Here is a 24962-nt window from a genome sequence, read left to right as displayed (position 1 = left end):
GCTGACTGCTTTTGTATTTGTTGCACTACTAGAATAGTAGGAGTATAGCAGTGGATGAATTAGATCAGGTGTTCACAAACTCCTAGAAACCTTTCAGTCGCCAGTATGAAAACTAAAATATCTAATTATCATAATTAATATAGTCACTGTTCCATTCGAAATTAAATAAAATGAGGAGAATGATCTTCCATAGTTAAATGTTCTGTGTGATTTTGGGCTACACCAGTATCTTATAACGAGGAAAACCGCCCCACTAGCCTACGTGCTTAAGCGACATGCTTCAGGCAGCAGTGGGTGACGATGGCGATGACGTAGTGACGTCGGGAGGACGTGTTCTGAATATTCATGAGCTCATGAATATTAACGAGCGGGTCGAGATTTTGTAAGCGGTCACGTTGCGCTGCGGTACCAGAACGCCAGACTCGCAGCACGCTGAGCATCCGCTTCATCCGCTATCTCTAGCTTTCACACTCCAGCCAGGTGAGTGCTCCAGATCGCGCTCGAGCGTACCGTATGTTACTTTACTTCACTTCAGACGTGTGTGTGCATTTTCAGTGTTATTTTGTAATACGTTTAATGTCGTATATCGCCTTTTTACAGCCAGGAATAAAGTAGACCTGGGCCTCGTCAGTTAGCTAAATGTTGTAGAGACTCGCTATGCTGTAACAACCAAATTATTCTACAGGTGGTCCTTCCTCTTCTTCATAGAGACATCCTCACCTGCGACCGAGTTAGTTATCCTAGCTAGCTTCTGGTGCTGTTTAGTTTATGTTAGCTAGCTAGCTAATTAATTCGTGAAATATATTTTGATGCTAATTTTTTTACATGTATTAGGCATTACTGTATGTTTAGTTGCATGTCTAACGTCAGTCTGCAGAGACCCGGGCAGTGGGGTCTTAAAAAGCAGCATCTTAAAAAATGTCGCCGTTCCCATCACTGGCAACCTTGAACACGAGTTAGGACATTCCCCTCCTCCTCTTCCGCATTGAGGGCTAGAGGACAGGGGAGAGAACGACGTCGCTTAAAGGGGAAACCTGCCTAAACCGTGTTTAACCACCGTAGCGTGTTTAATATTGTGTTGATCCAGGCTTTAGCCCTGTTGGCGTTTCTCTACATGGTAGATGCGGAGGCTGATGCTCGTACAGGGCTGTGTGTCTGTCTGCACGTAGGCACCTCCATCACAGAGCTGGTTAGCTTAGCTTCACCGGAAAAGCTGTTGCTGCCTGATTGAGTCATCGCCTCACGCCTTTTTCTAAGGTTATAAAACGGGAAATAAAACGCAGACAGTTCTTGGGAGACACATCTGCGAATGTAATTGTGTATTGTAAAGGTTTTTTTTTTTTGTTTGTTTGTTTTATTTTATTCCATAGTTTTTCAGATGTTTGAGTTTAACGCCCATGGATGGACTGGAAATGTCAGTGAAATTAATAAAACTATGGATATTAGACAACTGTAGCAATAAACAGAGCATTAAAATACAGTATAATAGAGACTCTTGCCAAATATATAGCTAGTGAAAATGAACCATATAATGAATGAATGAATGAGTGAATAAAAAATGACGTAAAAACCTCTAATCTACCAGCCTGTCCGTTTGCCATAAATCCTTACGGGAGATGCGAAAGAAGGGCGTGCAAGGACCGCATCAGCAGCGCGTCCCAGCAGCGCCGTTATTCAGCAGATAAAACGAGCGTCTGCGTCGCTGTAGCGCCTCTCTGGGCCGCTTCAACGCATTTGATGACATAATGGAATGTTTACGTGCTGAAGGCGCTCCTCATTGGTCGGAGTGTGTGTGACGTTTCTGGGACCCTTCTTGTATGTTGCTGTGGGTGAACAGCATTAAGCCTCTGAGCCAGGTTCAACACAGCAACGCACGGTCCTGGTCTTCCTGAGACCATTTCCTGTATCTGTTCTGTCGTACTTGTGATGACATTCAATACTCGTGACCTTTCAACTTTCCTATCGCCCAAAAAATCGCCTGGATTATGGGCGGTTTGTTGTCCTATGAAACATCACATCATGAGTGTGATGTGTAATCTTCTGCTCTCTTGCCAAAAAACACCTGGAGCACATCAAACAAGCAGCACGAACTGTCTGAGCCTTTTCTGGCACGCCTGAGCCATCATGGCCTTGCTGTGATGGATGTGACGGGTACATGAGTGGGAGGTGCTCTGCCTCCTGGCATGACGCAGTGCAGAACAACACCCCATATGAAATATGAGGATGCAGGCGGTGATTATGTTGGGCTGTAGTTCCCACTTCACTCTTCAGGGTGTGCTAAGGGTGGGTGGTATGTCAGTTATAGCGTGACAATTGGAATACAGTTTCTTAATGGCCAATTTTTTTTTATATATATATAAATATATAGTTTTTCTGCTGTATTTAATCATAAAATAACAAAAATCATCAGTCCTCACCTCCTAAGACCCTCAGATTTGTGTGACTAAGATTTTTCTAGTTATGAATCTAAATCTCTTTGATGGATCTCCACATCTTTGTAGAACATGTAGCAGTCTTTGGATCATGTTCCCTGGGAATATTCTGCAGCAGTCTGAGCTACATAATGATGATTTCTCATCTCCCTGTCTGAACTCCTTAAGCTTGTGCTTCTTCTATTAGAGCACACATCATGTCATGGAGATGGCGCCGTTGACCTCCTGATGTCCTTCTCAGGGGCTGCGTGCTGAAGGGGGTGGTCTCACAAGCCTGCTGTCAGCAGGTAGTCCCATCTTGCTATTTTTAGCTCGGGCCCCAGCACATGATGCGACTGGACAATCGTCCTGTGTGGTCATAACATCTGTGAGTCACGTGACCCAACCAGAAACAAGCTAACCAGAAACAGCTTTGTACATTTTTCCGTTTATTTTAAGAAAATAAATCCAAAAAGTCTCCTCATGAGCTAGAACTGAGCTGGAAAGTTTGATTATTTAGGCATAAAAAAAAAAACATAAATTCATCCAATGTAGAACGCTGTACAACGTCCTTTCATTATTTCCTTCAGCAAGTCAGTCAGATGCCGGCCGTGAATTCTTTATGATGTTCTGCTCAGTGCACCTTTTTAACGAACAAGCATCCTTTAAGACAATCTAATATTTCCTTGTGTATGGTGTAGCCTGTATGTCCTGTAGGCCTCTGAATGCGTACATGGAACGCATTGATCTCACAACTCTAAGCCTTGGATTAACCTGAGCACACGATTCACCCTGATGTGCTGCCAGTCAGTGGCTCTATTGTGAGCAGGCCAGGTTTTGTCTTTCCTTTTTGCGCTACCGCTCCTAACATATTCGTTTTCCAGCCGTCTAAACTACTGCTTAGAGTTAATGACTGACTTTCTTTTGTTCAGCTGTAATTATTTTATTACACAATCCTGTGTAGCGTGAGGGTTTGAGGTAACCAGGATGGATTTTCTTGCTGACCTCTCTTGTAGTAAGAAACTGACATTATTTATATAGTCAGTTTGTAAATATTTATAGATCTCTTGAAATAAAGATGCATCACTGTGGAGATAATCTGTTATTGTTACATGTACCTCTGCTGATGTAAAAACATGATATAATATTTAGAAACTAATCTTCCAGGATTTGCATTACAGAGAAATGTTTCAGTAATCTATTGATGAGGGCTCTCAAATATTTTTGAAATTGATTACCTCATTGGTTTTATTCTGATCTTTTATTTATTTATAGATTTTTATTTTTATAATAAACTGTATATCTTTAAGCATTACAGAACAGCCAGAACTACCTTATGACCTTCAATAAAGATTTTTCAAGAGTCAAGGTTGAGATTCATTCAACTGTAGGTAGGGCCTTCACACATTTTCTTTACAAAAATAGAACCCTCCAAGCATATGCTTGGACTTACTTAGGCCTGCAACTACAAACTATTTCCATTATGGCTAAGTTGATCCATTATGATTTTTCCACTTATGATTAACTTGGGGGGGTATCATTATTAGTCTCTCTAACTAAACATTTCAGATAATAAATATATATTTTTTTTGTGCTCTAACAAATCAATCTTTTAAATCATATTTACAAAAAATGAAATTAGATCATCTGATTGCCATAGCGTTGCAGATGTAGACCAGATTTATGCAATATGTTTGAATTGAAATTCATCTGCTTAATATACCTAAAGTGTGAGTAAGCCCACATGTGATCAGAGCGCTTGGTGCTGTAAGTAACTGACCATGGTCCTGAAATGTGCACCTGTTGAGTGGAAAGGGTTAAAAGCAAAAGTTTTGTACAGTTTGAAAGGGCTTTAGCAGGGCCAGTGGTCCGGAAGCTGGGAGGCTAACCACTCAACCAGCTTTAAAAGCTTGTTTACCTCAGTGCTGAACAGTGCTGGTGCAGAGGAGGCCTAGACGTGATCCCATACATCCCCAGTGTATAATAGGGTGATGAATGAGGTGGGACGTTGCCTAGACTCCAGGCTGTTTGTCAGTGGAAACTTCCATTGCTGAGGGGAGCCTGTGAGGTGTAGCCTCTTTCAAAGCCTATGCAGCAGAGGAGCTAAGCATGCTTTTTATACTGATGAAAGAAGCCCCCCCCCGATTGAGTGGCCTGAAAAATAGCCAAGACAGCAGAAATGGTGGGGTACTGACACTGGCCAGTTACCTTTGTCCTCTTTGAATAAACTGTGACATTTTGCCATATCTGCAAGGTTATTTTGGTTGTTTGGATTATAGTCTTGTCTTTTCTGGCAAAGCTGACCATGGCATCCTAGAGTTATTCACACAATGAGTTAGCCAGTCGTTGCTGGTGTTTTCTTGCTCTTGTGGACCCAGGGGTGAGGGGACGAGAGCTCAGCAGCGAGCAAGTGTGAATGAGGTCAGTGTACCCTGAAGGCAATGGAAATATGATTTTTAGTTGGAATTCCAGACATACGACACCTTGCACTAAATTTAGTCTGACATTCTTCATTCAAAATCTTAATGCCTAATAAACAGCAAAAAAGAAAACCCTCTTTATTAGGCTTAACACTTTTTTTTTTTTTTTTTTTTTTTTGTTCTATGGCTCTGTAGTGCACACTGACCACTGAGCATATGTAATGAGCTCTGACAGCGAAGTTTAGACAAGCATAATTATATAATCGCTCTTGCTCTCGCTCTTTGTTTATCTCCCTGGTGACTGGTAATAAAGCAGCAGGCTGAAAATGGCCTGGTAGCTGCACTTCTGTCATGGTTATGTAATCCAGCTTTCTGGGTGCTGTGCAGAACCAGTAGTGGAATTTTAACCAGTGCTCTATTGATACCCTGGCACATTTTTGGATAGCTGTAATCAGCATTATGGACTGCTGCTCTGGTATGGTTATTTCTCAGTGGTTTTTGTCATGCCAGCTTACACGGTGTGGATTTATTTTTATTTTTTTAATTCACTGACCTGTGGTCCACTCTGTACCACGGAGACTAACAAATGCAAAGTATAGATAACACAGTGGTGAGGAAATCCAGGAACTGCGTGTTCGTACAAGCCACATAGCTGCTAAACCAGTAAAACTGTCAGCCTCCCCTTTTTCCTGGTTTGGTGACATGAAAGGACTGTAGTATTTCAGTGTGATGACCATAGCCTCTCTTTTTGTCTGTGTGTTTGAGCAGCAGGCAACATGACGCACCAGTACCCCGCCCTGACTTCTGAGCAGAAGAAGGAGCTGCAGGAGATTGCGCAGCGCATCGTTGCACCTGGCAAGGGCATCCTTGCTGCAGATGAGTCCACAGGTCAGGATAAGAATATGAATTAATACTTTAACAGTGTCCCAAAAAATTCCAGTTCCAATGAATTTACTACCATTAGACCGCCATCCTGATCCATTGAGTTGTTTACGTCATTGTACGGAGTGGCGCAAAGTCCTGATTAGCTTCATGAAGACAGTTTGAAGGATTTTTTGTAATGCATAGGATTACATAAATAAAAGATAATTAATATTAATTGATATGCTATTCTTTTAATGTGCTTTCATTTAAACCGTTCCTAGACCTGTGTCTTGCACTAACAAGCGTGTGTGTAAACAGGCAGCATGGCCAAGCGCCTTAACCCCATTGGTGTTGAGAACACCGAGGAGAACCGCCGTCTCTACCGCCAGCTCCTCTTCTCAGCAGACCAGCGCATCGACAGCTGTATTGGTGGTGTTATCTTCTTCCACGAGACACTGTACCAGAACGCAGATGATGGCACACCCTTTGTCAAGATGATCAAGGACAGGGGCATTGTTGTAGGCATCAAGGTAAAGGGAACATTTTTACTACACACATAAGGTATTCTACATGTCTACATGAACAGCTTTCTGTGGATATCCGTGACCGTGAATCCACCCTTGTAACCTCTTGTAAGTCCTGTAGCTGTCAGCGTATATATAAATACCACAGGATTAGGATTAGGAGGTCAGTTAAGTGAGGCAGGTGTTCTTTTCATATATTCTAGATGGGGTCTGTGGGGATGTGAAGAACTTTTTAGCTCTGATTCAGTTTTGTTTCTCCTCCTAATAGGTTGACAAAGGTGTTGTCCCTCTGGCTGGAACTAATGGCGAGACCACAACACAGGGTAAGTACTTTATGCACTAGTTAAGCATAGTATAGATACACTCACTCATATCCATCAAAAAGTAATGGTTCCCTATTGCGGGGTGTTTTTTGTTTCTTTCCCTCCCTCTCTGTAGAACAAAGCATAAAATTCATATATATAATTTGTGTGCAGGTCTGGATGGTCTGTCAGAACGCTGCGCTCAGTATAAGAAGGACGGTGCTGACTTTGCCAAGTGGCGCTCTGTGCTGAAGATCAGTGAAACCACACCTTCAGAGTTGGCCATCAAAGAAAATGCCAATGTTCTGGCCCGCTATGCCAGCATCTGCCAGCAGGTGAGCTAAAAAAAATCCACCCAGTCCGTTTCAAAGGTGCTGTTTAAGTAGGATTAGCTCTGCCAGAACAGATTATGGATGGATGTTTTTTGTTTTTGTTTTTGTTTTTGTTTTTTGGTCCAGCAGTGCCCTCTGTCTTATTCTGCTCTAATGCTCCCACATAAACATCAGGACAGGCTTGTTTATCAGCTGCTTAGTTGGATCAGGTGTGCTGTGTTGCAGGGGAAGTGCTAAAACTAGTCCATCTCCAATAGGGCTAAAGGCAGCAGTGGGAATTCCTGTATGTGAGATTATGCAGTGAGAAATGGTAGTGATATGTTCTCTCTTCTTTTTCTAGAATGGCATTGTGCCCATTGTGGAGCCAGAAATCCTGCCTGATGGAGATCATGACCTTAAGCGCTGCCAGTACGTCACAGAGAAGGTAGGTATTCCCATACCACTTGCCTTCTAGCATTCTGGTTGAATGTAGAAAGAGTAGCTCATTCTCTAATATCCATCCAATTGTCCTGTTCAGGTGCTTGCTGCCTGCTACAAGGCCCTGTCTGACCACCACGTCTACCTGGAGGGCACACTGCTAAAACCTAACATGGTGACCGCAGGACACTCCTGTCCCACCAAATATTCCAGTGAGGAAATTGCCATGGCAACAGTCACTGCTCTTCGTCGTACCGTACCTCCAGCAGTCCCAGGTAATGGATCACACTGCTTATGGCTAAAGTGTTGTCAAGTATGTATGGGTCTCATTCATGATGTTTTCTTGAAATGAAATTTGAGCTGCTGTCCTAAACTTTGTCAGTTAACAGTACACACTGTCAATTAAGATAATAGCCTTAAAATAGAACAATAGCTAGATATGTCAGGAAAGCTCTGTTGCCACTATTGACACTATTGTCAATGCTTTGGCTTAAGCAGGGCTAATGTGGCTGGTGCTGAATTGATTTTCTGGTTTCCTATAGGGGTGACCTTCCTGTCTGGAGGACAGAGTGAGGAGGAGGCATCCATCAACCTGAACGCAATCAACAACTGCCCCCTGGCCAGGCCCTGGGCTCTCACCTTCTCCTATGGCCGTGCCCTGCAGGCTTCTGCCCTCGGTGCTTGGCGCGGATCCAGGGACAATGAGAAGGCCGCTACTGAGGAGTTCATCAAGCGTGCTGAGGTCAGTTATTGAGAGATCACCTGTTATTCAAACCCTGTTACTACAAAGAGCCCATTGACTTAAAAGGTATATATCTTGCAGCAGTTTCATTACACTACAATCATCTGTCCAAACCTGGTATCTCTAAAACGTTCAATGGAATGCATTTAGTTTGTTCATTTAGTGCACCATATTTGTTCAATTTCAGCATGATTTCTTGAAATTAATTTCAGAATGGAGAATTTCCACACTAAATTGTGACTAGAGGCACTATGTACGAACACTAATATTACATTATAGCTGTATCCATTTGCATTTGACAATAGCTGAGGAGATTTTTTTTTGGCACTTGTGATTACTTACAAGTGGAGAAGCAATGTTTGTAAGCAATTGGATTTTCTCTCCTGCAGGCTAATGGCCTGGCTTCAAAGGGCAAGTATGTGTCCAGCGGAACCGGTGGAGCTGCAGGACAGTCCCTGTATGTGGCCGACCACGCCTACTAAAGCATTCCCATCGCCCGCCTACTCCAGCTACCGCCGACCAATAGTATCTTCCACCGCTGCTACCCTCCATGTCACCGACCAATCACAGGCCTGCGCTGTCGTCTGTACTTTTTAGGGTTGTCATTGCAATGTTCTTCTAGTCTGTCTATTTAAAACGTGTCAAACGTTAGAAGGGGAAGGTTGGAAAGTAGAGATTGGGGAGCTTCAAGGGCATTTTAAAAGGCCTAAAAGGGCTCATTAATATCATGGGAGCTAAATGCAGATGGTCATCGTGCTGTATTTCATAAGTAAATGGTATTGCCTTTGTGGCTCGATATTAACAACTCTTAAGTCAGGTGTTTCTGTTTTTGTTTTTTGTTTTTTTGGGTGGGGGTTTAAGTGTTTAGTTCTCGCACCCCTTCCCTAGCTTTCATAGTTTTTATTACAGAGTCTGTTAAGTTCCATTCCTGTAAGGTGCAGCCGCAGCCTCTCCAGTTGATGTGTTGTGTGGTCTCATCCCTTCATGCTATGCAGACGTCCTTTGTCTTATTAGCATTGTAAAATGATGAGTACAGTGAATGCTAACCAAGAGCAAAACAATCAGTCTTACCCTGCAGAGCGAGTGAAAGAGAAAGACAGACCAATGGCGAGCGTGGCGAGTAGGTCAGTACACTTACACGACGCACAGCCTCACAAATGATCAACTAACACCGGACACTGAGCAGCATTTATTTAGTGTTCAATTCTCATCTATTGTAGTGATGAGTGTTTTGGGTTGTGTGCGTCTGTTTTGATTTAAATACAGAATACTAACTATATTGTTTTGAAAGACCTGGACAATTATGCGGTTAAATGTGCTGTATTATTCTGTGTGTTCTGCTTGAGTGTGCTATGCTCTCTCTCCCCATCGTGGTGGAACGGTGGCACAGAAGACTATGAAGATTACCATGTAACGTACACAATGTTATGTAAAGTGTAACTCCATGGCTTAGCTCTGCGGCTTGGACCAAACTTGTAAGGTTTTGTTTGGCGGGGGGGAGGAGGAGAGGGCATAGGCACTGCTGATTCAGAAGAACTGTGATGTCATTGTGTTGTTGTCCTCTTAAGCACTTGGTGTGTCAGATTAGAAAGAAAAACTATAAAATAAAATAATTTAAAATCTAAGACATGTCTTTTTATCTTTATGAGATTGTGTGTGTTGCCTTTATGGCTAGATATTAACAAATTTCACCCCCCCCCCCTTCCTCCCACTTTGGTACTGCCAATTAACCCACCCAAAAGCACGTAAGACCACTGAGGCATTTCAAGCCTCTACTGTTTAGAGTTTTTGAGCAAATTTGATGTTATGTATTCCCTCTTATCATAAGGTCACATTTCCTACCATGGTTATCATAACTACACAAGCAGATCCAGTACCCCTTTTAGCTCACTGGCGTTCCACATGAAATGGGAAGATGTACTGTGGTGTTGGAATGAGCAGGCCTTCCTCTTGCCCTTCTCTGCTATATTAACTCACGTTAAGTGAGTCGAGTGTGTTCGAGCATGAAAACCTTAAAATATGCAGGGCAGGGATCTCCAGTACACAGCAGCTGCTTATTACATTGTGCAATCTTTTTGTTGAATGGCTCCAAATACGAAAAATCTCTACATTTACATACTTCTAAGAACAACCAGGAGCAGTACGGACTACGGAGTAATTTTATTTTGTGGACATTTATTTTATTTTTTTTTTCAAAAACTACTGCTCACACACCTAAGGGCAGCCATGGCCAAAATCTGGACTTAAACTTTGAGCTGGAAATCTGTCAGCTTTTGCTGCGAAGACTTGTCAAAGACACTTGAACAAGGTGGACATGGTATTTAGAGGATGTTAGATTGGGAGGAGGGGCTTCAGGCATGTTCCTCCTCCAAATTTTTGAAGCTGCTGGCCTACAGTTTCGGTACTGTTAATGCCAAAAGAGAGGTTGTCAACTTTAATGTTGATTGTGATTATTTGTCTCTGTATTTCTTTTTTTCAACTTATGTACAGTTCTTCTGTATGTGTTCCACCATAGCATAGTCACAAATGATTCAGGGAAGTGATGGAGAGTGCCTTTAAAGGTGTAAAAGGTTTACCCGCTGTTTATTCTTAATAATGCTGTATAATGTGCTGGATGACATGCCAGATGGTGTGCCGGTGGCAACACACTATCCAGCACATCTTAAGCAGCCGCCACACCATCCAGCACATGGGAACCTTCCAAATTAGCCTGCAAACCATCCAGTACATCTAAAGTTGCAACCAGCACACCATCCGACATATCTTCAAACAATGGCACCTATTCTAAACACTATGTGGAATATCTCAAATGTGCAGACAAACCATGCATCACGTTTTGGAACACCATCCAGCACACAGCACACCATCCGGCACATCTTCAACCAATTGGCACACCATCCAGAACACTATGTAGCACATCTTAAAGCACACTTAAAGCAAACTATCCAGCTTGAAAGAATGACACACATCTCACACACACTTCTGATGTTGAAGGAACGGCTTAGAGCAGCTGGCACATCAGAGCAGATCTCTTATTCAAATGATTATATTGTATTGTATTTAATTGACACCACAGATATACACCGCGTAGGTGGTTCATTGTAGTTAATGAACCTAATTTACTGATCGTGTCTGTTCTCTTCAAAACCGCAACTTTACAGGAGAAGGAAAAACCTTCTTAACTTTCAATGAAAGTCAATCACAAAATGACTAAAACTGAAAATAAGAAGAACAAGCGGATCCACATCACATGTTCAAATGAGAAAAAAATGAGATAATGGAGAACAAGGTTTGGACATGAGGTTTACTTCAATCAAAGCTTGGAAAAAGTCATCACCTGCTTTTTTTGCGCTCTTTGTCTTCAGGATGTGCTGGACGGTGTGCCGGCTGCTTTAGGACAACTCTTCACAGTGTGTCTGTAATCAACTGCTGTTGGTTTCCTTGGCCGACTTGTTCCATGTCTGGCTGTTGGAGCACCAGTGGCCTGCTTTTCTTCCGGACTTTTAAGGACTTTTCAGATGGTTGTACTGGCTCTGCTCAGTGCTTGGGCAATGGCTCTAATCAGTGTTCCCCATTTCAGCTTACTTCTCAACTAACTACATTTACACACAAATGCACAAATCGCAGGAGAAACCCAGAGCTCAAACCCAGAGCAGACATTCATAACTGTTTAAACAGCCAAACTAGCAGGATACACCTGGCCAACAAGAAACACCTTTCAGTCTCATGTTTTGACATTGGTTTTCAAAAGTTACAATTTTTATCTGTTGTCTCATTTTCAGCTTTTGATCTCAAACCCAAACATCGTCAGCATATCTATGTTGATTTGAGTGCTGAATCTGATAACTATGACATTTGAACAATAAAAAGCTAAATAATCTCACTAACAAACTTTTTCTCTTCCACTGCTTTCTGATTTTGCTGCTTCTCGTGTTTTACAAGTTCTACTTACTAAAACCAATCCTAACTAATGATCTTTTTGGCTTTTCCTCTTCCTACAAGCTGTACCTCATAATAGTATTTAATATGTCCATACATGATAAAACAGGACCCAAAAGGGGAAAAAGTGTCCCCATAGTTTTTCATTTGCACTTCAAAATACAGATATTATATTCAACATATTTAATTAGCCTTATCTATCAATCACAGATTTGCCTAAACCAATCCAGCAGTAGATAGTCCTTATAATTGATATGTTGGTCAAAATGTACTATATCTGCCTCATTTAATGACAGATGAAGTTAAACTGGACCTCTATGGACAAGACCTTTAAAGAGAAGGCCCTCATTACATCCAGAGATCCAACCCCTCCTGTCCTACTTTCAAGATACCCCAGTATTTCTGAAAAACATTTTATTCATTAATAAATGCAAAACAAACATTTTAGACAGACACTGATCAGTATTTTACTCTCCTCTACTACTCTGGACGTTACGATTTAGACGGAACCATGTTGATCCATGTTGACAGACGAGAGAGGAAAGTGGCAGCAGTGACGTTTAGAAACACCACAACCCACACTATTTAAATTACTATGGACAAGGAAATAATCCCATATGATTTCTAATTACCAATCAATGAAAAATAACCGCACTGCGTTTGGATAATACTTTGGAAGTCTAGCTGTGGAAGTCCAGCTGTATCGGCGGGAAAGACGCTTCTGAACGCAATGTGTCCTTCGCGGCTTCCCGTACACCAATAGCACCGCCCCTCCTCTGCTCTGATTGGTCAGATCGCTGCGTCAGGCTCCAAAGCGGTAGTAGATTCCTGCAGCGATGGCAGCGATCGAGACAGGCGAGTCATTCATAAATATTACCTCATTTTTACTGTATTCGATTTTATTTAACTCCCCTTATTGCTTGAGTCTTGCTCTTGTTTCGTATACGAGCCTGTGTGTGAATGTGGAAGTGTGTCTGTAGAAAACTGAGGCTCTAATCAGCGAGCAGTAGGCGGTAGTCTCCAGCAGGGCTGGGTCAGTCAGTGGGAAATGAGGGACTCCAGACAGCTTTATTAGTGGGTTCTTGATCTGCACCGTTGATCTGCACCGTTGATCTGCACCCCACCTGTGTTAAATGTGGCGCTTTTTGTACTGAATGCAGAAAAGCAGCGAGGGAGATATGCTGCGCTGGCCATTGCCGCTGTGGTCATCGTATTGGGCATCCCTCTGTGGTGGAAGACCACCGAAACGTACCGAGCCTGGCTTCCCTTTTCACAAATCAGTGAGCTCGACTCCTTACAGGTAATTTCCATCACATCCATTTCCTGCTATTGAGCCATTTCATATACACTGGATTTACTGCATCTTCGGTACATCCACACACAGTATGTGCCCAAAGTAGACACCCCTTCTAATGTTTTTTTTATTTTTATTTTTTTTTATTGTCGACTCAGGTGTCTAATTGCCTTCACAGTCTACATAACCAACATAGAAAAGCACTGTCAATAGAATGGGATGGTCTGGAACAACCACACACAAGCCTACAGTCACTAAGCATAGAGTTGTATAAAGCCCCCAAGCATTGGTCATTGAACCAGTGGCAATAGATTAGCTTGGGTGTTTGGACATCACTGACCTCTTCAATGCTCAAATCACGTCACATCACAAAGCTTTCCCTGAAAAGCTGCTGCCGTTTCTGTAGCAAAGGAAGGTGGTAGTGGTGGTGGTGAACTCCCTATTAATACCCTTAATTTCAGTAGAAATGTTGGATGAGCAGCTGTCAGGTACACGCCCTCCATAAGGGGAAAAGGGCCACTGTAGGATTGCCACTGACCAGATGTTATTCATGCTCAACACAGCAATTAAACCAACATGTGTTTAAGTGAGTGGCACTGGTACAAGTGTGTGTCTGGCATATCATCAATACAATGTTTTCGTCACTTTGTGTCACTGCCATGCTGAGAATGGTTCACCACATTGTGCAGCAAGCAGTACTTGTAAGCCTTCAAAGTAACTGGTTCCTAAAATGATCCATATGCAATAAATCCAAAGTAGGTGTACCTGATAATCAGGCAGTCTAGTCTTTTCATCAGTCAGCGAGTGAGCATATGTGAGAGTGGTGTGGCTTTTTGTGTTTGAAGCTCCAGTTAAGCGTTGAGGTAGAAGTGGTCTTCTCTCGAGGAACGCTGAGCCCAGAACAGCAGAAGAAGGTTCCACTTAGTCAGACCAGAGAGCAGGAGCATCAAGTAGATGGTGAGAAGACTTTTTGCTTTCTGCTTCTCTAAGTGAGTAGAGAGACCACAAATGCGAGGATGGCCCGTTCACCTCATCTTCTCTACTTTAGGCAAAACCATGCTGCGGTACAGATATGAGACTAAGTATCGCACTGCAACCATCATGGAAGAAGACGCTCTGAACCAGCCCAGCGCTGAAGGTTGGGAAGTGTTACATTGAGTTGCAGACACATTTTGTTGTTCTATCGTTTATAAGCGATCTTGTATGATGACAAAAATCCCTGCCTTCTTGCTTGACTTTACCCTTACGCAGAGGCTGATCTCTCCCTGCACATGCTTAGTGAGAGTGCCTGTGGGTCTGTGGTTGTGTACATCATCCCTGAAAGCTCCACCCTGCTGCCAGCGGTAAGATATGTACATACACTTAAACAGTTATTAAGGTGGGATTTAGGAAATGAAGGGAACCTTCTTTTATGTTAATTGTGGAGTTTAAGAGCACGAGGGGTTAGCTGCACATGAGGAGGTTGCCAGTGTTGAAAATAACAGGCCGCTTTTTCTCTGCAATCAGGATGTGAAGGTATATGTTGGGAAGCGGCGCACTGCCCTGTTGCGTGCCACTCCATTCGAAGGAGCTGGTGGTCTGAAGGAGGTGCTGTCTGCTCTGGAGCCTCAAGTGAAGCAAGTGGCCAATACCATGTCCTTCAACCACCAGGACATTCTGGCTGCCCTGAGCGATCGCATTCGCATTGGCCAAGTCAGCAAGGAGAGCCTGGCTGACAGCATGAGGGCCTTAAAGTCCAGTCCAGGTTGGAAAGCTGTCTAATATTTTTTTATCTCCACTGATAAAAGGGTGCCTAGGATTCAGTTAATGAAGGTCTTCAGGTACTGCAGTTGGAAAAGATGCCATGGTTGGCTTAACAGAACCTGGCTTGTCTTTATCTTCCCAGCACTGGTAACAGCAGGTGATAAGAGAATACCTAGCTTAGTCATTAAAAGTGACTAAAATGCTGTGAAAATCCTACCATCATAATCATCATTGCTGTATGAAGAAATTCATTTAGTCCATTTACCATAAAAATAGTGTTTTGTTTGTTAAATTATGAAAACATTAAAAAGTTGTTCTGTGACAGCGAAAGCATATTTTAGACAAACACATGCACATCAAAAAACAGTACATTTCACCCCATCATCTGATATCTTTTTTTCCCTGCCCTTTAGGTTATGAAATTACCTTCAGTCTCCTAAACCCTGACCCAAAGTCGCACAGTCTGCACTGGGACATTGAGGGTGCTGTTAATAACTACATCCAGCCTCTTCTGGACAAACTCTCTCCATTGGCTAACTTCTCAGTGGATTCTCAGGTTCTTAAGAATACATTCCCTTTAAGATTAAAAATAATAAGAGTTCTGCTGCTTATATGACCTATGCGCCTTCTTTTGCTACATCTTCTCATCAGATCCTGTACTATGCAGTGTTGGGGGTCAACCCTCGTTTTGACAACAGTGTGTCAGCCTACACGCTCAATGCAGACAGCCTGGCACACGTCATCAATCCTGTGGAGGCCAGACTAGGTGAGAATGATTTGCCTTTGAACAAAGGCCTGGGGGATATGGTAAAAATACTATATCACTACATTTTAAAGACATTTTTCACGATACTTATCATGATACACGTAATCACAGACTAAATACATCAGCAACAGATTCCTAAAAACTGCTATTCACATACTCTCCCAGACTGAGTACAGTGATTTTTATTTAACATCTGCTGCTCTTCATCTAAGTAAGCCAGACTAATTACAATGTTTGTAATTAAACCTGCTGTTGATATATTACTTATATATAATAAGCACTGACGATATCCTCAATATTCTCAGAAAATCATCACGATATGATAAAATCTCATCATATTGCCCAGCCCATTTGAACGTAGTTTTCAGTAGATTTAATTTAATCATGCACCTTGTTTATGTTTAGTTTAGTGAATCGATGAGTTTTGATTGTCACCCTGCACCAGCGGGCAGGGAAAGATATTAACCAATAATATCACACTTCACCTTTAACAATTCACATCTATTATTGAGCTGAACTGCTCTACTGGCTCACAGACCCTCCCTGATACTGTGTTTCATTCAAAAATGTGACACAATGGATTGTGTATCTCTTTTGTTCTGTTATGTAGGTTCCAATGCTGCATCTTCAAACCCCGTGCTGAACTTCCTCCTGTACGTGCCTGATGCCTATCACTCTCCTCTCTTCATCAGAGACCACAGCAAGAGGGAGGTTCCCTCCAATGCTTTTCACAGCCCACGCTGGGGTGGCATTATGGTATGGTATTGAACTTCCAAAAAATATCTAAAGAATTACTGTTATCCGTGATGGATCATTTCTGTGCAACAAAAACTATAAAAGCAACTAGCTAGCTGTGTTGGCTTTCCCAGGCCAATCAACGTGTGATAATGACAACAATCTTTATACAGGAAAACCATTAAAAATGGAAATAGTTTTAGGAAGAGTAGTGGTGGCCTGCTGCCTGAGAAGGAAGCCTCTCCTCCTCTCCAGCTCATAGTTGTATTTGATTTTGAAGGGTCGGTCAAAAATAAGATCATGTTAAAGTAATGTAGAACACATTGATTTCAATGGACTGTCGGAGTGTCTGTCTTCAAATAACTGCACAAGTGGCATCATCATAATAATCATCAGGGTTCAAGCACTCTGCATCATTATGAATTAGAAATAATGGACAATGTTTTTTGCCTTAAATGGTCTCAAATGGGAAATTTTGGACATGTTGTTGAAATTAAACACAACTTTATCCTATATCTTATATTATTTTTATTTTCCTATTATAATCACTAAAGGTTTCTTTATCGTAGCAGTCTCATTACGGTCCACAGGTTGTAAACCACAGCATTTTATAAGTAAGGAGTAATTTACAAGAATAAATTGTAAAATGAAAAAAGAAATAGAATTACTAGAATGCCTTTTCTGTGTTTCTCTCTTGGTCTTTTAGGTGTACAATGTAAATGACATGTACGAGCCTGAGGCTGAATTTCCTGTGGATATCAGCATCAACATGGCCAAAGTAATGGGTGTCTTCTTGGCACAGTTAAGGTGTGTACTGTGTATTGGTATACATACGCATGACAGGTTAATCACTTTAATGTTCACATGCAATTTGACTCTCTCTCTCTCTCTCTCTCTTTCTCTCTTTCTCTCTCTATCACACTCTCTTAGGCTGATGCTGGGAGTACAGAAAACTCAGCCTCCCCCTGGTTTTGTGCTGCAGAGTCCAGGCAGTGCAGGCCTGGCTGACTGGGAGCTGGACCGGTTGATGTGGAGCCGTAGTGTGGAGAATGTGGCCACAGCGAGCACCACTATAACCTCCCTCGCCCAGCTGCTCGACCAGATCGGCAACATCGTCATCAATGACAACATTGCCCAGCAGGTAAAGATTTTAAGGCTTTTCAGACGCCTACGTTTTAGACCTGTCTACGTCTCCAGAATCCTAATCTTTTTTTTTTTTGTCCATAATTTAAAGACTCAGCTGTTGAACGGCCTAGCACTCCAATAGCATGCAATGTAATAATTCTGCTAATGAAAATGTAATGATTTTATTTATTGTTCTGCATGCTTTATCTGCATGGGGTATTTTAAGCAGGTATCGTGCACCTTGTATGTTGTGTTTTCAGTATTTAAGCTGCTCTTTCTGGTGCAGGTTTCCAGCGCTGTGACATCGCTGCAGGCAGCTGTGGCTGAGCTGGAGGCTGGGAATTTGGCCTTTGCCCTGCAGTACAGCAGAGAGGCCATTTTGGCTTCTGAGAGGGCATTTTTCGATCCCTCTCTTCTGCATCTTTTATACTTTCCTGATGATCAGAAGTTTGCCATCTACATCCCTCTGTTCTTGCCGATGTGTGTGCCCATCGTGCTGTCGCTGCTGAAGATCGCTGGTGAGATCAGGCAAAGACGTGCAGACAAACTCGCCAAAAAAGACTGAAGACTGGCAAACGCATGCAGAGGATTTGAGGCACTGTGTGCTGGTGACCGTTATTTCTATGCACTGTTCTTGTTTGTTTGTTTGTTTGTTTTTGTTTTCCCATAACAACAAGTAAGCAGACGTTAGTCCCATAAGGCCTATGTGAGTTCTCCTGGGAAATTCTCTGGAAATTCGAGCCCCTTTAAATAAACCTAAGAAGCGCTTGTACACAGTCACCAGTGTAGGGTCATTGTGCATGGCACTGTTTATATCAGTGGTATCACAACTGCATTGATTTGAAATAAATTTGGCCTTCTGCTGCTGTACTGTATATTGACATGGGCAGCTTCTCTACAACGAGCAGTTCATTGATTAATTCACTCAGGACAGCATGTCTCTCTCATGTTGAACGTCTTCTCATTAAAGCTTCTCGGTCTAGTTGAATATGGTTGTGGAACAAGAGGGATGTATGTGTGAGTGGGCAGATTTCATACAGAGAGTGGATTTATATTTCAGAATACCACACATACATTCACATTCTTGATTCTTAAAACACTTATGGACGTATGAGGAAACCTGTCACAGGACAAAACAACCTTTGTTTAATGAGTCTGTGTTTGTTTAATTACACTGTTCAAATGACTGGAAAGAAAGTTTCACTGTACAGCCGAGCACTTTTTGAGTCGGTACAATTTAAAAACCACTTTTCCTGTTTTGAACTACTGATTTTTTTTTTCCTCACACAATCTTGTGCAGGCTTATAAAACTTTGTTTTGTAAAATATTTATTATTTTAATGTGTTAAAAGAATATGAAATAAATGCAAGTACACAATGTATGCATTGCTAAAAAGCTGAACATGTACAGGTACAGGTCTTTCCATGCTGGGTACAACGAGATCTATTGATCAAAAGCTACATTTTATTACAAAGTTTACTACAAATATGATTTTTTTTTTTTGCTTTTTCTTAATAAAATTGTATGTTAATAGCATAGCATATTTTTTTATATTTTAGGAGAAATTGTGGTGTTGATTACCACACAGTCAAAAATATAATGGCTATTAGCCAGCTGGTACAACAGGTTCTGATTCTTGCAGAACACATCTAGCTCTGCAATACCTTTGGGTCTTATTGCATAACTTCAGTATTTACCCACAGATGTTCAGTAAAGGTGCTTTTGAAAGCTTTAGCAGCTTGAATTAGTTGTTGTTGATGGATTTTGAGAATTTGGATTGTCCTGTGTTTAAAGTCTGTGCTTACTTTTTTCATTTTTAGCATAGAAATATAATTTTATTGCAGTTTTCACCACGATCAAAAAACAAACAAAAAAAACATCACTGCTGTAATATTAGATTATGTAAACAGGCACAGTAAGTTATGTGGCACTTTAACTTGCAGTGTACACGACGTGTGGCCTCCCTAAAAGTGGATCTGCTTAGTTAGAAGATCACCAAAAAAAAAAGACAAAGAAAGAAACAAGAAAAATAATATTTATATTTATTTAATTATTAAGACTGTTTAGAGTCTGAAATCCACTAAACTACTAAGACATGAAAGTATGGTTAAACTCTAATATTGCACTAAATGTCTTTTTAACGATGTTTTAATAACATGTTAATTGCAGTAATTGGGCGCACAATCAGCCGTTATTCCACCACGCCGTGTGGTTTCCTCACAGGTTGGTCTTCCGCCTGAGTGTGTACAAATGTGAAGCCCCTCAGTCCCGCCTCCCCCGAGCCGCACACAGGCGCTGCGTTTCCGCCGAGCAGAAGAGAAAGGCGCCATTTTAAGAGCCGTGTTTTCCTCTCCACCTTGGTTGGAAGTTTTTCGGTAAATTCATTTTGACCACTTCGCTAGTAATTGTTTAATTACTAATAGGACGTGTTGCGCCCTGCAGTGAACACGTCGGGTTGTGTTTTAGGTGAAGCTCCGAGTCTCACTTCTGTTTATTTCTGTTAGAAAATGTCTGGCGGCGGTGTGATCCGAGGTCCTGCAGGAAACAACGACTGCCGGATTTACGTGGGGAATTTACCCCCCGATATTCGCACCAAGGACGTTGAGGACGTTTTTTACAAATACGGGGCCATTCGTGATATCGACCTGAAAAATCGGAGAGGAGGACCACCTTTCGCTTTCGTTGAGTTTGAGGACCCCAGGTAAAAACAACGAGTCTCCTTCAGGCTGCAGGCCTCCGTCCTCCCACTACACCAGGGCGGGGAGGCGGAGTGAGCTAGCTGTAGCTAACTAACTCGTGTCGGATAAATCCGGCGAGAGTTCATCTACACACACTCTCTCTACCATATATTTAAAAAAAAAAAAGAAAAGAAAAAAAGTTTAATTGCGTTTCCTTTAGGCCAGCTAGCCTAGCCAACAAATCCTCCGTAAAATTGGTCCAGGAGTTTCTGTGGTTCGAGAGCTCGTTAGCCTGCTAGCTAAGTTAGCTATAGCACTAACTGGGGTTCATTGTTAAACTGAAGATCCTACGGAGCCCCAAAAATATGGAGGCAGACCAATGATCTTTCGAGACCTAGCTAGCTAAAACTTCCCCTGACTTAACAAGTAGCTAGCTACCATTATTTAACATCAGTGCTCTACAGTTAATACATTGCTCCCTCGGTTTAACTAAAGCGCTTAAGCGGATTGATGCTTTAGGGGCTCCTCAGGATTCAGGAGTCAACCGACTCTGTAGTGACTGTATGAACCCTAGTGAGTCTAAACTGAGAGTAAGTGTGTTATCCTGCCAGCAGTGCCTAAATACTAAGTGTTGTGCATAAGCTTACAATAAAAGGTTGCACACAGCAAAACTTTCCTCAAAAGTCTTTAAAAAGAAGCTCACTGCTGTAACCTTAGCTGTTTATAGCAGATATTGATGGATGTTGGATTTTCATTTTGAGTGTCTTGCCATGAGTAGACAAAGTGCTCAGGTTATTTCTGCTCTTTGTGAAAAAGGCAGTGCTTTTTCCTTAGTACCAGTAAATGCCCACATCACACTGAAGCTGAATAAGTGTTAAACAATTGGCATAACCAGTGTTGGTGGTCAGTATTAAAAGGTAAGTATGAACATGGTCTTGTTGGTGTATCCTAATTATCAAAAGCACACACGTATGCAGATTGCTTACTTGAACCACTGGAGGTATACTAATAACATGCCTTCTCTTGTATCTGTAGAGATGCTGAGGATGCTGTGTATGGACGAGATGGCTATGACTATGATGGCTATCGTTTGCGGGTGGAGTTCCCCAGGAGTGGCAGGGGTGGTGGAAGAGGTGGAGTAGGCGGTGGAGTTGGAGCCCCCAGAGGCAGATATGGCCCTCCGTCTAGGCGTTCCGAGTACAGGGTCATAGTTTCAGGTCAGTTTACTCTGTGTTGTGGGTTTCAGGGCAGTTTATTGTAATGTACTGGATAGATATCTGCAAGCTTCCTTAAGCTTCATGTCCGAGTTCTCTGGTGTTAATGTGTTGATTTTTACTCAGGACTCCCTCCTAGCGGAAGCTGGCAGGACCTGAAGGATCACATGCGCGAAGCAGGTGATGTATGTTACGCTGATGTTTTCCGAGATGGCACCGGTGTTGTGGAGTTTGTGCGCAAAGAAGACATGACCTACGCTGTTCGAAAGCTGGATAACACTAAGTTCCGGTCACATGAGGTAGGTTTGAGTTTCTCAATAGGAACCGCCATTGGGAAGGACAGGACAGGACAGGGCATAGCTTAAGGATTGGGATGTATCAAGGTAAGATTGATGTCAGGAACCCATGGTGGAGCCACATGGACTAGGAGGATCCAAGGAATGGCTTAGGATGCTCACTTCAATGTAAGTGATTTTGTCATTGGGCCATGCATTATTTACCACACAAAGAATTGTAACAGCTATTTCAACTCCCAGTGCTGTTCCACTCCTGTGGTGTTATTCCAAAACCATAGTCAGTTTTGGAGTTTGCTTGCATTACATTTAATTTGCCTTAGTAAATAAGGTGGGGGGACTTTACAGAGACTAAAATATTGTTTTTAGGTCTGCAGGTGGTAAGTCTTCAAGTGGTCTCCTGAATTACTTTCTTTGTTCCTTGTTAGAAAGTGGTCTGTTGTGTGTTCCCCAGGGGGAGACAGCTTACATCCGCGTAAAGGTGGACGGTCCTCGCAGCCCGAGTTATGGGCGCTCGCGCTCTCGCAGCCGCAGCAGGAGTCGCAGCCGGAGCAACAGCCGCAGCCGCAGCTACTCGCCACGTCGCAGCAGAGGATCACCACGTTATTCGCCACGCCACAGCCGTTCTCGATCCCGCACCTAAGCACCCACATTACAGCCACAACCATACATCCTGTGTCGCCCTCTGCTGGACCCACTGTTGTATTTCATCGCCCTTTTGACTCGTTTTGTCTCCCCATGGCCCAGTTTGGTTTGCAGCAGAATTTCCCCCCCAAAAAGTTTTTGTTCCCCCCCCCTATCTTTTTAATCATTTAGCTAACAACAGCAAAGTGGATGTTCCCTTGTCTTCCTCTTCCCTCTTCCCAATACCCCATCCTAGTGTCCGATCCGGTCTTCTCTCATCCTATCTTTTCCCTTTTGTGTCTTCTGTTTAGCATCCACATTTTAACTGGATTTTCATGCCCATCATTGGTACATATGTTAGATGTTCAAATGCTTAAAATGTCATGTTTGAGGATTTCGCCATTGTATGTTTGTTAGTAATGGGCTTTTGGGGGTAGGGGAGGTTGGGTTTTTATTTTGTTTGCTAGGATTTTTTTGTTGCAAAACTGTTCTATTTTTACCTTTTCGTGTGTCTTTCTATAGACAACAGAGGAGCAGGATTAAAGAATGCTTTGGAATAAAGGATTGTCAAGCACAGTTCATTCATATTAGGATAAAGCGTTTTTGGAGGAGGAGGAGCAGGCATTTCAATTTTGACAATGGTATGACAACAAGCGGCTTTAGTCACCTTAAATATGGCAGGATTTGTTTCTTTTTTTTCCCCTTCCCCCCTCAGACCTTTTACGTATTCTGAATTGTCTTAGTAAAGTAACACTTCCGTTTTTGCTTTGCCATTTACCCTCCCTTTACAATTCCCCTTCCTTTTTGTTATTTTTTTTTTCTTTTTCTTTTTACCTTTTCTCATGGTTGTTGCTGCCAAGCATGCATGTGTTCTTTGTCTGAATGTTGCCATGCTCGTGCATTCATCAGGACAGCATTTCTAATTAAATAAACTGTGACTTTTTTTTATTTTTTTTGGCTTATCTGAAATACAAAAACCATTGCTTGTCATCAGAACTGGACTGGGACTGTGCCACTGTAGTGTAACCGAGCAGACACATTCAATAGATACTGAAGCAAGAAGGTTTGCCTCATGCATTTGTACCAATGTAAATTGCTAATCCACTAAGAACATGTTTTCTTTTGTTTGTCGGTGATATTAGCACAATATAACGTTGTTTAGTGTGGTGCTTAAAGATTCTGTTGGAGCATATCATATTTTGTTACCCTTTTATATCATTTATGCTTTGAGAAAGAAAGAGAACAAACACCGCTCCTACGATCATCTCTTAGATGCATTGATAGATGCACACAGAAGTGTTTTGATTTAGCTGTGATTTATTCTAACTTGTTGCCTCCCTCTTTTTGATTTTGCTGGTATTCAAAGGTTTGGATTGGAGGAGGGGCTCACTGTTTCCCGATCCTTGGAGCCGGATCATTGGATCAGTTCAGGATCAGGAGCAGGCTTAGGATTAGGATAAGGATGGATACATACGTGGAGCGGGATCAATTTACCGGGAACGGGAACCGTAGGAGAGGATCCCAAACCCAGCCCCACACTCCCTCGCCAAACCGCATTTAATGGAGTAAACAAAAAGCGGAAAACTTGGCTTTTCAATTGGCTTTTGTAGAACAAAATTAAATTTTTGTATTTTTGTTTTTTTTTTTTCCTTTTTGATTTTTTTTTGGTGGAGCCAAACCAAAGATGTGCACACTGAAGGAATCCAGCTGTTTTTGTTTTATAAGATGAGTTTTTGGTAAGATGGAGCAAAGCCAGGAACCAGGAGGCCGGATCAGTTGCTTTGGATGGAATCCACATGAGGAGCTTGGTAAATAGGGGGGATTTAGGGTTTGGGTGGGGTGGGCTGGAGGCTCATTTTGAAGGGGGTTTTGTAGTTGATTTAGGGTTTCAAATGTACAATGTGCTTCGGCATTTTTAGGCCTTTGCCGTGTTGAATTTGGTGGGTTATATTTTCAATTGGCTATTTCTGATTCCTAGTTGGTAGTGTTTTTGTTTTTGTTTTTTTTTTGTTTTTTTTCCCCTCTCCCTTTGAATAAAGTTTGGAAGTCCTGCATCAGTGTGTGTGTGAGGTTTTGTTTGAGTAGGTAGTGTACTTACTGTTTCTGGTGGCCAATCAAAAGTGTGATTATTTACATATAAGTCTAATGCACAAACAAAACTAGCTTCATGGAATTAATAGGGGGGAACTAATGATGGCTATTTGGCACATAATCCTGCATTAGTGTTGTAAGTAGATCTTGGGGAATGACAAAAGGTTGTAGGCCCTTTAAAGTCCAGTAACATCTTGATTCAGTGAAGATGGGATTTAAAAAGGAAATTGCTGCAGATAATCAGTCATGTTTATAACTGTGAGCAAATGCCCATATTAGGCTCTGGCTTGCCTAGCTAAACATGGGATAAAGGTATCAAATATTGCTGCTGAACTGCATGTAAAATGATCCCCAGCCTCATGAATGATGGATGAATACAATAGAGAAGGGTGCTGGTAAAGTTGGCGTGCTTTACAGGGGGCCACACTCAGGAAAGCATTTGAGAGAT

General features: G+C 42.1%; 3 protein-coding genes across 4 annotated transcripts; all 3 read left to right on the top strand.

The window, feature by feature from the left end:
• Positions 1 to 371: 371 nt before the first annotated feature.
• On the top strand, positions 372 to 9637 carry aldocb (aldolase C, fructose-bisphosphate, b). The gene is made up of 9 exons (XM_072661431.1): positions 372 to 480; positions 5600 to 5719; positions 6014 to 6225; positions 6488 to 6542; positions 6696 to 6856; positions 7194 to 7277; positions 7371 to 7545; positions 7813 to 8012; positions 8402 to 9637. The coding sequence occupies exons 2-9, from the start codon at positions 5608 to 5610 to the stop codon at positions 8492 to 8494; spliced, it is 1092 nt and encodes a 363-aa protein (XP_072517532.1). The 5' UTR covers positions 372 to 480; positions 5600 to 5607; the 3' UTR covers positions 8495 to 9637.
• A 3106-nt stretch (positions 9638 to 12743) lies between these two features.
• pigs (phosphatidylinositol glycan anchor biosynthesis, class S) lies at positions 12744 to 19090 on the top strand. Its single transcript, XM_072661914.1, has 12 exons — positions 12744 to 12806; positions 13112 to 13251; positions 14091 to 14202; positions 14294 to 14383; positions 14497 to 14588; positions 14752 to 14989; positions 15402 to 15544; positions 15640 to 15754; positions 16365 to 16510; positions 17196 to 17296; positions 17420 to 17630; positions 17901 to 19090. Exons 1-12 carry the CDS (start codon positions 12788 to 12790, stop codon positions 18177 to 18179), a joined length of 1686 nt encoding a protein of 561 aa, XP_072518015.1. The 5' UTR covers positions 12744 to 12787; the 3' UTR covers positions 18180 to 19090.
• A 790-nt stretch (positions 19091 to 19880) lies between these two features.
• On the top strand, positions 19881 to 24477 carry srsf1b (serine and arginine rich splicing factor 1b). Of its 2 annotated transcripts, XR_011977833.1 has the most exons (6): positions 19881 to 19989; positions 20119 to 20315; positions 21328 to 21509; positions 21633 to 21805; positions 22254 to 23064; positions 23790 to 24477. XR_011977833.1 is itself a non-coding variant. In XM_072662264.1 (5 exons), the coding sequence occupies exons 2-5, from the start codon at positions 20122 to 20124 to the stop codon at positions 22440 to 22442; spliced, it is 738 nt and encodes a 245-aa protein (XP_072518365.1). In that variant the 5' UTR covers positions 19881 to 19989; positions 20119 to 20121; the 3' UTR covers positions 22443 to 24477. The 2 variants fall into 2 exon arrangements, 1 of the variants encoding a protein (XP_072518365.1); XM_072662264.1 differs by having other exon boundaries at positions 22254 to 24477.
• The last annotated feature ends 485 nt before the right edge of the window (positions 24478 to 24962 follow it).

This window comes from Salminus brasiliensis, chromosome 18 (genome assembly GCF_030463535.1).
Source record: "Salminus brasiliensis chromosome 18, fSalBra1.hap2, whole genome shotgun sequence".
In the NCBI taxonomy this organism is placed as follows: Eukaryota; Metazoa; Chordata; class Actinopteri; order Characiformes; family Bryconidae; genus Salminus; species Salminus brasiliensis.
This window is presented reverse-complemented; position numbering and strand designations above follow the sequence as displayed.